Source organism: Anguilla rostrata, chromosome 1, assembly GCF_018555375.3.
Source record: "Anguilla rostrata isolate EN2019 chromosome 1, ASM1855537v3, whole genome shotgun sequence".
Classification (NCBI taxonomy): Eukaryota; Metazoa; Chordata; class Actinopteri; order Anguilliformes; family Anguillidae; genus Anguilla; species Anguilla rostrata.
The window spans coordinates 37186933-37199681 of record NC_057933.1 but is presented as its reverse complement, the minus strand read 5'-3'; the positions used below and the strand labels follow the sequence as shown (position 1 = coordinate 37199681).

Genomic DNA, 12749 nt, shown 5'->3' with positions numbered 1-12749 from the left:
TTTCCCCAACACATGTGAGAATCTTACTCCAGTGAATATCACTTTGCCCTCTTTTAACATTAATTATATTACAGAGAGTAAAGTACAAATGATTATAAACTCACTCAAACCTTCCACAGCTAAAGATATCTATGGGATGGACTCAGCTATGCTTAAGTGCCTTAAAGAATCTTTAGCCCCCCCCCCCCCCCATTTTTAAGTCAGGTGATCCTCAGGCTATTTGCAACTACAGGCCAATCAGCATGTTGCCTGTAGTGTCCAAGGTAGCAGAGAAGTGGGTAGCAGAACAGCTCATCTTCCATTTAAACAGTAGCCCCTTTTCATTGCATCCCATGCAATTTGGCTTTAGAGCTCATCACTCTACAGACACCGCTAACTGCTTCTTTCTAGAAAAGATAAAATCAATGATGGACAAGGGAGGTGCTGTTGGGGCTGTATTCCTTGACCTAAGAAAGGCATTTGATACAGTAAACCATAAGGTACTCATTGTCCACATTTAACTTCTCCCATGATGCCCTCAAGTGGACAGAGTCATATCTAAATGACAGACCTCAATGTGTGAAGGTCCATAACCATCAATCAGCTGCTCTCAATTCCCATGCTGGTGTCCCACAAGGATCTGTACTAGGACCACTTCTGTTTAGCCTTTATGTCAACGATCTACCCTCCGTGTGCTCTGATGTGGAGATTCAGCTATACGCTGATGACACGGTGATCGATGCATATGGCAGCACAAAACAACAGGCTGCAGCAAAACACACCAATGCACCGGGCCACATCACAACCTGGCTAAATCAATCATGCCTTCAACTCAATATAACTAAACAGTCAGCATGTTTTTCTCCAAAAAAGACATGTACCACTCCAGAACCAGACATAATGCTATCGGAGAAAAATTACAAGTTGTCTCTGAGTTCAAATATCTGGGCATCCTGATTGACTCACATCTATCTTTCAAATCTCATGTCATAGGGTTAAGTTTAACTTACCTAACTTCAGATTCATCAGAAATTCAATGACCACCGATGCAGCAAAGTTACATATGAATGCAATGATAATCTCACACCTCACATACTGTTTGACAAGTTTGGCACAAGCTAATAAAACAACTTAAGCCACTTGAAACATTGTACAAACAGACTCTCAAAGTTTTGGACCGGAAGTCAAGGACCTACCACTACTGCCTCATTTTAAGAAAGTATAAACGTTTGAGTTGGGATAATCTAATTAAATATGCAAATTTTTGCCTTGTTCATAAAATTTTGCATAACACTGCTCCCCCTCCGCTACAATCATTCATCACACAGAGGTCAAATACTAACCGGGCAACCAGAGGTTCAACTCGAGGAGACTATGTTGTACCCATTAGAAAAAGCGCCTTTAGCCACTCTGCATTTTCAGTTAAGGCGTTGCAGGAATGAAATTCAGTACCAGTGCATATTGGAGAACTTACTACTTACCATTCCTTCACAGGGCAGCTTAAATTATGGCTTATTAATAGCCAGACATGTGTAAATTAGTACTACAACTGCTGCTTCTGCCCACATCTTGCCAACAGCCTTGTCGTGCTTGCTCGTCTTGCCTCTACCATGTGCATTTGCCTTGTTCAGTGCATGCGATTGTCCATGCTGATGTGTATGCTATGTGCTTTAGTGTCATATGCGCTTTTACTGTAGGTGTTTGTTCTGTCCGACGCATGCTATAGTCCATGTTATTGTGTCCACACTGCTTTAGTGTCTTATATACGCTATGCTTATATGTGCATTTGTTTTGTCTACATGCCACTGTGTGCTAATCTGTTCTTTCATGTTTTATTGTCTCTCAAGTCATTTATTTTGTTTTTTTTTCATCTTTATAACACCTGCATTTTAATTCTATTTTATTTAAAATTTTAGGTTGCATTTTAAACATCTGGCCAGGGACAGATGAAAACTAGCCTTTCAGGCTAAGTCTGGCTCATTTACAGTTTGACTGTTGATTAGTAATATAATAATAATATCCTTAAATTTATATAGCACTTTTCTGAATGCTCAAAGTGGTTTACAGTGAAGGGGAACTCACCTCACCCACCATGTGTAGCAGCCACCTCGGTGATGCACGGCAGCCATTTTGCACAAGAAAGCTCACCACACATGAGCGAAGGTGGAGAGAGAAGGCCATTTATTTACACAATTAAATCTGCGAATGGTTTTGGTGGCAAGTTTGCGAGCGCCAGATCTGGGACTTAGCTAGGACACCAGGGAACCCCCTACTCTTACTACTAAGTGTCATGGGATCTTTAATTACCACAGTGAGTCAGGACCTCGGTTTAACATCTCATCCGAAAGACGGCATCTCCTACAGCACAGTGTCCCCAGTCACTACATTACATTTATTTGGCAGACGCTTTTATCCAAAGTGTCGTACAAAAAGTGCATTTCATGGTCATAGACAACTACTAAACACAGGTTCAATAAGATACAATACTTACTTTGTACAGCTATTTCTAGCCAAGAACACACAAGTTTAGTTCACACAGTGAACACTATTCTGACTCTGCAAAGCCAACTAGGCAGAAGAATAAGCTAGAGTATTAGGACAAATACAAATTACCAAAAAGTGCTGGGATGGGGCAACATTTAACAAGTGTCATGAAAAGGGGGGGGGGTGGATATATGAAATATGATGAAATATGAAATATAGTGAAATATACAGCGTGGTGGTAGTTAGTCCAGGTATAGTCTGAAGAGATGAGTCTTCAGGCCACGATGGAAGATGGGTAGTGAAGGGGAGGTTCGAAGAGGGACAGGGAGTTCGTTCCACCACTGGGGAGCTAGGGTGGAGAAGCTCTGTGATCCCTTTGGTCAGGTGGGAGGGGGTACAAGGCGCCCAGAGCGGAGTGGTCGAGCAGGCACATAGGACCGAATTATGTCCTGCAAGTAGATGGGGGCTCTCCTGTTGGCTGCGGTGTAGGCAAGGGTCAGGGCTTTGAACCGGATCCTGGCAGCGACTGGTAGCCAGTGGAGTGACTGCGCTGGGGCATTGGGGTTTATTTGACCAGAGGGAAGACTGCCCCCTGCTGGTCCACTAACACCACTTCCAACAGCAACTCAGTATTCCCTGGTGGCAGGGATTAAAGCAAAAAAAAAAAAATTTTCAGGCCAAGCAGGGCCGGTCGACCGGGGGGGGAGGGGGGGAATAGTCTGTTGGATGGAACCTTTGATAGGGTGGGCAAGACGCATGTTTGTCCATAGCCACCGCCGGCTGTGAGGCATATTCCCCCTCTGCAATTTGTAAAACAAGTTACAGGGGAGGCCCCCACATTAGGGCATGTACACACACACTGTCCAGCATTTTTCTTTTTTTTTTAGGGAAGGTGGGTGATGCGCCACCTTTTTAGAGCGGCTACTTTTTTTCCACCGTGTGGTCACTTCACATAGGTTTACATGTAAGTGTGTAAGTAAGTGTGTGTACAAGCCCTTAGCCCTCGACGCCTGCTGCCAGATATGCAGTAGATACTACAAGCATTGTTTCTCCTGAATATTTTTTCCATTGAGTTTAACAGGAAAATTAATCAGGAGAAACAATGCTTGTAGTATCTACTGCATATCTGGTAGCAGCACGGTGGTTTGAGGCTCATTTGACACCTTCGACCCTTTATGACTTATAGCCATTTAGCCAACAAATGTGTTCCATAATGTATCAGCATAATTTACAGCTGAATCTAGTCCCACCCCCCAATTCCGATAGAGATCTATTCAAATGCAAAGAGTTTTTGTATCGCTTGTAGGACAACCTGAAAATAAGATATCCAGACTGATGATGTTGATAGATTACAGACATCAGGAAGTCATGGCATGCAAATGATATGCAACCAAATACAAAACATGACTCTTATTTGACATTGTGTTAATTTGTCTACTGTATAAGTGAATTTCCCTATTTCTAGCTTTTCCCCAAACAGTTCACTGCAGCAAAAGTAAACGAGCAAATGGTGGCACAGGAGGTCTCAGGAGTGCATTTGTTTAATTCTTGCTCATTTTCTGACCAATGATTTGTTGTTAAGACCATTAAAAGCTTAAGATTTTGCCATTTTGGGCTTGGGCCATTTTCTTTTTTTTTTTTTTGCCCAGGAGTGTGCACTTTAATTAAATACTCGGGACCAATAGCATTTTACGTAATTCCAATGCTGTTTTCAATCTATGAAAGCCTACATGAATATTTGTGTTGGGTCATTAACTGTATGTTCACCTTTCAAATAGCCTACGTTCTACAACTCAAGGGTTCATACAGCCGCCGGGCTCACAGTGTCCATACCAATAGCCTATTTAACACTAGAACTGTGGCGAGGTTCATCGGCGGATTACGGCGAGAGTGCGTCAAAGTGACACTTTTATTTTTAAATGAAAAAAAAAAGTATATATCATGTATGTGTAATTTTGAAAATCGGTACGGGGATAATTTAAGGCAGGTCTTTAGAATCATAGGTATACTTGAACTTTGTGTTTTCATTAGTATAATAATGTGTTTTCATCTTATTTTGCATGACAGTGCCACGAATAGGACGTCCTCACAGGCCAAGTGCCAGGGATGAGGGAAAATTAGTGTGCGCATGCAGGTGAACACGGCGTTCAGGCTCATCTAATTGCAAACTGTCACGATTCTTAGCTGCTGGAATAAACTTTCCTTGTGGATTATTCTCAGTCGGAAGATATGGGTGGTTGCAAAAGGATTGCTTTCTTCTCGTTTGTCGGAGTGGTGAGATTGCCTTTTAGAACGGTGGCTTCTCGCTCCTTCGTCACAAACTTTGATCGCAATCTTGATTAACTTTATTCGTATTTGAATTATTTCTATTGCTTGCTGGACATTCAGACTCTCGTAATTTTGGGGTTTTTGGCTATTCTGTCACGTTTATAAATGTATATTTGGATGTTAGTCTAACGTTGGCTTGTGTGTAGACTAAAGTTGAATGTGCGTCCGCCGAGAGGTGATTAATTGATTAGCCTGCTTCAGTACACCGTGGGGCTATATTATCATCTCCGATTGTTCCGTTATTATATATATTATTGAAAATTAAACCAATAAATAAAATAAAATTTTACTTCTTTTAACATTTAACGCTCCCGGCAAATAGTGGTTGTGCGCATTACGTCACACAAGAACAAAATGTTAAAAAGTTTTTTTTGAATGAAGTGCAATTCGCAATGACCGGTAATTTCCCATCTGTGCATTCAGAGGAGCGTCACAATCAGACACGTCATTCCCATTCAAGCTGGGGGGGGGGGGCACATGCCCCACCAGATTTTTGATATCTGGTTTTTTTATTTTATTACTATTATTTTTTATAATATGTATTTATGATAATTTTATATTATGAGTCAAACATATTCTTCTAATTATGTCATAGATCATACCTCAAAAAGTCACACACCCCGTTCCCTATGGTACTGGTTTCTTCCAAAAATTGCAGGATGAAATTGGTTTGCAACAGCAGGTACGCAGTACGCACACACACAGCACTCTGTTGCGCATCAATGCTGGAGGAGATATAGGCTACAGCTTAACAGTGTGTTGCTGAAGTGATTAGTAGAGCATCAATCCCTTTTTCAAACATGTAAAAATGAAATGCAATTAGTCATACACACTTAATTGCATTTGAGAAATATAGCCATAGTTTTCTTTGCAAGATAGTTGGCTAGTACCAGCTAAAGTTAGTAGCCATCCCTCAATCTGGCTGTCTAGCCTTCTGGCTCGCTAGCTAGTCGTGACTTGTGACAGCATAGCATCCTATTTAATATTGGTAAAGGAGAGCTGGGTGAATCTTATGGCAGTGAGCCATGAGCCACTATCACAGGTTATAGTTAGCAAAACACTGAATTCCATTTGATATCTCAAGGTCAAGATGCAGAGGAAAATCTCGTCATGCCTCCGAGCTTATCGATGTTTTTACGACAGCTGCACATTGCAAAACAATGACGTAACGCCTTGGGGGAGGCACACACACAGGCAGCCTCTCTCAGGTGTTTGTTTTGGACGGCAGCTGTCACAACAAATTTGATCCTGGCTGCCAGCCTTGATGCATTCTTTTGCGATAAAGATTCTAAGACAACTCAGCAATTTCTCTGGATTAATGGGTTATTTTCTAGCCTGAAATGTGATCATATTACTAAATGGCTACACGTGTCATGTAACGTGCAAGTAGTTGGCTATCTCCCTGGATATGAAGTAAGTGTTTTTACCAATAAATAATAATAATAAATGCGATCTCATCCATGGAAATAGCTATACAAAAAGGCAAAATAAATGTTGTGGTTGCGATTGCCATCGTAGATGTGAGAAGGAAATGTCACAAAAAAAGTTTGCTCTCTTTGCAGTGGTTTGGGCTGGAAACGAGCTGTAAGAGCAGGATATGCACAACACTGCCTACTCATTGACTACTGAATCTTACAACAATGTACAGACTTGGAATGCTGGGCACATTTCAACAACAACAAAATATCTATGTATCTGTGTTACTGACTGTTTGGCTAGCTAGCTAAGTTAGCTAAATGACCACGTTGTCGTGCACATCAATGTCACCAAGCTAACGTTATTAATAAACAAGTGAAGTCGTTATTTCGATGGCGATTAATAAATCATGTAATGTTACAATGTATCGAACGTTACATTCATGCTACTAGTTTAACGTTACCTACACACTGCTTCAGTTAATATAAAAAGAATGTACTTACCGATGAGATGAAGTGAAAACACAGTTTGTAACGAGGTTAGTTAGCCTAATAAAGAAACGGTGCCTTGCTTGGTACCGTTAGCTTGTGATAGTTGGAAGCACTAAGTGTTGAACGTCATTCTATGCACAATGAGGGTAAAAAACACTGATCTCAGACCTGCTGTTTTCCTATAGTGCGTTCACGTTTTAACCAACAGATGTGGCTGGTCAACTTTCCAACAGAGCCGCCCCGCTGTAACTGTAGTTTAAAAAACATCTTAGAAATACTTTTTTTTTTTTTAATCCCCCATGCTTAGGCCCGGCAGGGGGTCAATTTAGGCCCGGCGGCCCGCCGGGCTTGCAATACACTGGCGGAAACCCTGGAATATATATGTCAAATTGCAGAAAATTGCACCATTATTTTCTTTTTTTCCAGGGAAGGACCCCCATGCCCCCTGCTCTAATTATGCCCCCCCAGAATTTTGGCTTGCATGACGCCCCTGGTCGCAATGGCAGGTATCAGATTCATATCATTTATTTCCACACAATGTGGCCCAAAACAGATCTGAAAATATTTAAATCCATGGGCTTTTGTCCTGTCTACACGTTGACAGCACATATCTGATCTGTGCCACGTAAGCAAAAAATCTGAATTGGGTCATTTTTACCAGGCGGTGTAGACTCGGGCTAAGTTGTGAGCATGCTTCACAAAATGTTTCCTAACTCGTAATGTATTTTGCAATGCATTTTTTGGTTTGTCATTTTGTTTTGTGAAATGTTATTGTGTTTCCAAGTGGTTGTACAGTGTTCTGTGTTGTAATTGTGTTTTGTGGATTTATACTGCGGTTTCAGATGTTATTTTTTTAAATGAAAGTTCGGTTTTCTTGGTTGTTCACGTGTTTTATGAATTGTTTTTCTGTTTTCTGAATTGTCTTGCCCTTAACAGCCACTGATGTACACCGTAACTTTGTAAACACTTACGTTATAACTATCTTAGGCACAGCTGGTGCAACCAGCTCCAGATTGTGAAACTCAACTCATCTCCCACATTAAAAAAACAAAAAAAAAAAAACAGCACTCTTGTCATCAATGTAAAAAAATTAATTAAAAAATACAAAATTCTCAGTAGCATTTTCCCCCTATGCCATTCCGAGCTCAGTACCTACACGGTCTGCTCTAACTGACCAACTGAAAACTAGTTAGCCCGTACAGTTTCTTGAGGAACTGTACTTTAGTAGTTATTATTTTAGTACTTTAGTATATTATGCCAGTGTAAAATGGAACCATAATGTGAACTGATGAGATTTGACAATCAGTAGCCAGATTTAGCAACTAGTAACTAACTAGCATGATATAACAAACATATGTATTTCGTTTACATTTTAGGCATTTAGCTGACATTTATTCACAATTTGTCCAGGACAAAAAGGCTTACATTTGTAAATCACCAACATTCCAAGTAGCAATAAATAAGACTGGAATGTTTTTTTGTCTGTTTTTATTTTTTGGGAGGGGGAGGGGGAAGAGAAATATAGGATAGATAGGAGAAGATGTGGTAGAGGAGAATTGGAATCAGAGTGGAGAAGGGGGGAGGACTACCTGCTCAGCAGCAGTCTGCTGAATTAATTTTCTCATTGAATATTTTACTCAGCATTTGCAGATCAAACTGCCTCACTAGCTACGCTATGAGCAGAAAATGATGGAAGTGATGAAGGGGAAAAGATATTCATGGGGGGCAAAATATTCATATAACTGGGTTTCATGATGTGACAGAACAGTCAAGCATATAGCAGAGCAGGGCATTGATTAATGTGCAATGTGCTCATGAGGAAAAGTAAAGTGCAACATTTGGAACTGACTTACTTTCGTGAAGGATTTGTACCCCTCCAGTATTGGCCTGTACCCAGTGCACCGGCACAAATTTCCTGTAAAGTAAAATGTGTGGGAAAATCAAAAAAAAAAAGTCAGCTCAGACAGATTTCAGTCATATGACATAAGTGTTCCTCACCGTCCGTGGGGACACCATGCACTTGCTTCCTCTTCCTGGCAAATTTCAAACATTCAAAATGTTTTACACCTTTTTATTATTGTCCTTACAATGCTAAGTGGTATGTTTAACCGTTTATGTCTTTTTTTGTACCCATTACCAGACTTGTGACGGTAAATTACCATTGGTCTCTTCTGAATTGACAGTTATTTGGCTTTTCCCATGCTGATGGATGACAAAGGGATTTTGTATGCTTGTTACCTTATTTTTATTCTCTAGTGAAACTGGAAGTGATGGAATGACACAATATAGTTCCTTTAGACTGAGATGAACTACATTAAGTAAAATTGTATTGCCAATTTCATTTTGTTTGATTTTAATTACAATAATTGTTAGGGGTGCTAATAATTGTGGCACCTATGGTTTTCAGAAAAAATTTGATTACTTAATAAAAAACATTAAAGCATGAGAATAAATGTATTGAAATAGTATAAAGTATATAGTTTTCCCATATGCTTGAACATAACAGATAGATTATTATCTGTGTCATTTATATGCAGCCTTTTTTCCTTCATTGTTATTAAGGGTGCCAATAATTCTGGAGCCCACTAACTGCTGTCAAAAGATAGCATAACAGATGACGTCAGTTTATGTAGAATAAACTACATATGTAGTTACTTTATGTAGAACTCACAACTCACATCAGTTATACCACCTTGTGATAGCTGGTACGGTATGTGTATGACAATACTATGTCAGTCTTATGTCGAAGGGTCCAAGCAAAGTATTGCTTATATTTGAATGTTAATGAACCTAACTCAAACATTTTCCTACACCATTACAGGCATTTTTGCATGACTAAAGGGGTGTTGGAAGTGAGGTACCTTGAAATGCCTCCTCTATGTCCAGCACGGAGGGGTGTGGGCTGTTCCGCAGGAGGGAGTACATGGACATGACAATTCCAGGGGTACAGAACCCACACTGCGAGCCATGAGCCTTGGCAATGCGCTCCTGGACAGTGGCACAAAATTACAAAATCATTTCACAGGAAATTCCTATACAGCTCAGACCCTACTCAGGAATTACACCAGACAAGTCGGCCTGTCAGTGATGGCTTGCTTCTACTGTGTATTAGGAAAGTCATCATCTATACCTACATTTAAGCATTCAGTCTGTGCATTTATCCAGATTAATTTACAGTTTATATTCGTCACACACAACCAATTCATACAAGTGGATATTTACTGGAGCAGTTCAGGCAAAGTACCTTGCTAATCTCAAGAGTTAGACCCACCCTTACCATTACACTACAGCTTTGGCGCAAACCAAAAGCAATATAATTTCACATTTCACATTTGGCAAATAAACTGATTTCAAATCATCATTGTTTCAACATATCAGTTGTGGCATTATCCTGGAGAATTGTCATTGGATTGAAAGTTATATCAAAACAGATGAAGAAAAGAAGCAAATGAGGAGAGCTATGCCATATGTATACTATCTTTACATTCCTATCTAACAGTTAATGGATCCATATCACTTACTTGCATGAAAACACCCAGTGTATTCTTTATGTAAATGCCTGAATTGAACTTGATAATTAAATAAATCCTAATATGTAGATATAATTGCGCATTGTCATATCTATAAGTTTCCACATAGAGGCTCATTGTTTTTCTTGTTATTTATGGTTGTTGCAGAAACTTGAACTCAAGGGACATACATTGGAAGTACACATTTTTCTGATCCCAATTAATAAAAGTACTAATTTGATTCCTTTATGCTATAAATCATTTCTCCAGACCTGGTTTGATTTTACTAGCTCAATCAGTTGAAGTGGTATCACTGTAACCTGGTGGGATGGCATACCTGCATCTGCAGGTATGTCATCCCACCAAGTTACAACTTGGCGGGGCAGCATTCCCCATACCTATACAACACCAAGATTTTGGCACTTTTGAGGATTTCCTACAGAAATAACCACAAATAACAACATTAAATTATTCATGTAAACAGGGAGAATTCACGAACAGCTTCACATGTCCACACAAAGCCCCAAAGGCTGATAACCATAGGCACTGGTTATTGTGTGTGTAGGTATTCCACTGATGGGACAATGGAATCCAAGCTTCAGCAGCAGGACAACTCGGTTACATTTCCATAGAACAGCCTCGAACAACCTCAGAAATCCAGCTGGCAACATAGTATGCCCACTGTTCACTAGCAGATTTCTGGTCAAAAACAAAGCATCTCCAGGATCTGAAGGAAGTCATCCCAAAAGACTTTCACAGCTTAAACATCAGGCTGAATGATCCATCCATCCAAAACATAGCTAACTTGAAAGTAGAACTTAAAAATGAATTAAAATTGTATGTATTTTAATACATTATCTGATGAAAAACATTTTCAAAGTACAAAAAAGCAAAGTTACTCAGACACACAAAGCACTGTCTAGAAGTCATTCATTCAGATATAGGCTTGCCATTAAAAGTATTGATATCAAAATTACACCAAGTTACAAGAAACAATATTGGCTCTCTTAGCTCACACAAGTTTAACATACCGTATTCCAATTTTTTTTTAGCTCACACAAATCAGTCAGCCTACAAGAGTGAAATCAGTTCTGGATCTGCTGCCATGTAATGATCCGGACAGAATCTGTAGCATAGAGGTAACTGAGCCACTTGCGACTAGCAATCATTCTGCAGTTAGATTTTATGTATCATAGCAAATTAACAAAGCCTCTTCTATGGCCAGAATTTTAAATTTTAGACAAGCCAATTTCAACAAGATGTGAGAAAATTTAAAGTAATAATCTCAAAGATTTTCATTAAAATAAATGTCTGTTAAGTCACTATCTATCGCTGAATTAGGTAACACAATGGTGATTGAGCCTATTATTATATTAATTTATATTATTATTATTTATGATTAAAGAATTGGGTGTCTGTGGCGACATTCCCGGGAAAAAATCACAAGCGGCGCATAGATAGTGACGCGTTCACAACGATCAATGATTCATAACGAGACTGGATGCAACTTGCAAAATTCCAAGACGTCTGATTGTAAACGTTCTAAAACTGCACTTGGCAATTTGACAAGGTGGGTCTTTTGAGACCCTAGGCAACGGCTTCAGAGGCTCTGCAATTAACCAGTTCACACCGCTGCAATTTTCTCTGCAACATTCTAAAACCATTTTGACTTGTTGCGAATCATTGATCTTAACTTGCTTTAACGTTACTGTTATTTACATTGCCATCAAGTTCATCAATATATAAGCCGGGGTACAGGTGGAGCAGAGCCGGGTCTGATTTCTGTGTAAATATGTGAAGCCAGAGAAAACTAAATAAAAGAATACGGCAGTAGGGATTAGCATTGTTATTATTTTATTACACTTCCTCATATGTTCCTTCAGCCTTGATGCCCTTTTTTGATGAAATCTCCTTTGTTTTTGTTTTATTCTTATTTTGATTGCCAATTTAACACCCAGCTCAGCTTTATTCTTGAACAGTTTAGCTAGCAAAACCAGAAACAAGGCAGTTGTTTCAAAAATATCACACAACAATCATTCACAATGATGATGCACAAGATACATAATTGCACGAGCCACAGCGAATCCCGCAAATTCTTCTCGGCAGTGTAAAGATGTTCATACCGAGCAAAAGGTGAATAAATAACGTTTGTGGAAATTTATCATCACAAATTCTATAAAAATTACAGCAGTGAGAGTAATAAGGATGAATATTGTATTATGCATGCTAAGGTTAAAGAAGAACTACAGGAAGCAAAGAGGCTCTTTGAAAGGCAAATTGCCCAAAATGCAAAAAGTAATCCTAAACGTTTCTTTCAATACTGTAGACGGAAAAGGAATGGCAAAGAGGACATTAAGTGCCTAAGGAATGAAAAAGGAGCATTGCTTTCTCAGAATAAAGATTACCGATTCCTTAACCTCTTAGCGCACAGCCCCTAGTGGTCGGCACGCCAGCGTGCCGAGATTACTAAACTCAAACATTCGGTGCTACTGCAACCAAAGTGTGAGATAAAAACAGAAACGAGTTGTTTTAGTTTCATTAG

The 12749-nt window shown here is 39.5% G+C and overlaps 1 protein-coding gene across 2 annotated transcripts in view; it reads right to left on the bottom strand.

The window, feature by feature from the left end:
- Positions 1–12749, bottom strand: part of xdh (xanthine dehydrogenase) — a 333897-nt gene that overhangs the window by 301126 nt on the left and 20022 nt on the right. For both annotated transcript variants that reach the window (XM_064308058.1, XM_064308050.1), the window contains exons 5-6: positions 9560–9686; positions 8552–8613 (exon numbers count right to left, since the gene is read on the bottom strand). In XM_064308058.1, the coding sequence (XP_064164128.1) occupies positions 8552–8613; positions 9560–9686 (189 nt within the window). The remainder of the gene's footprint in view (positions 1–8551; positions 8614–9559; positions 9687–12749) is intronic.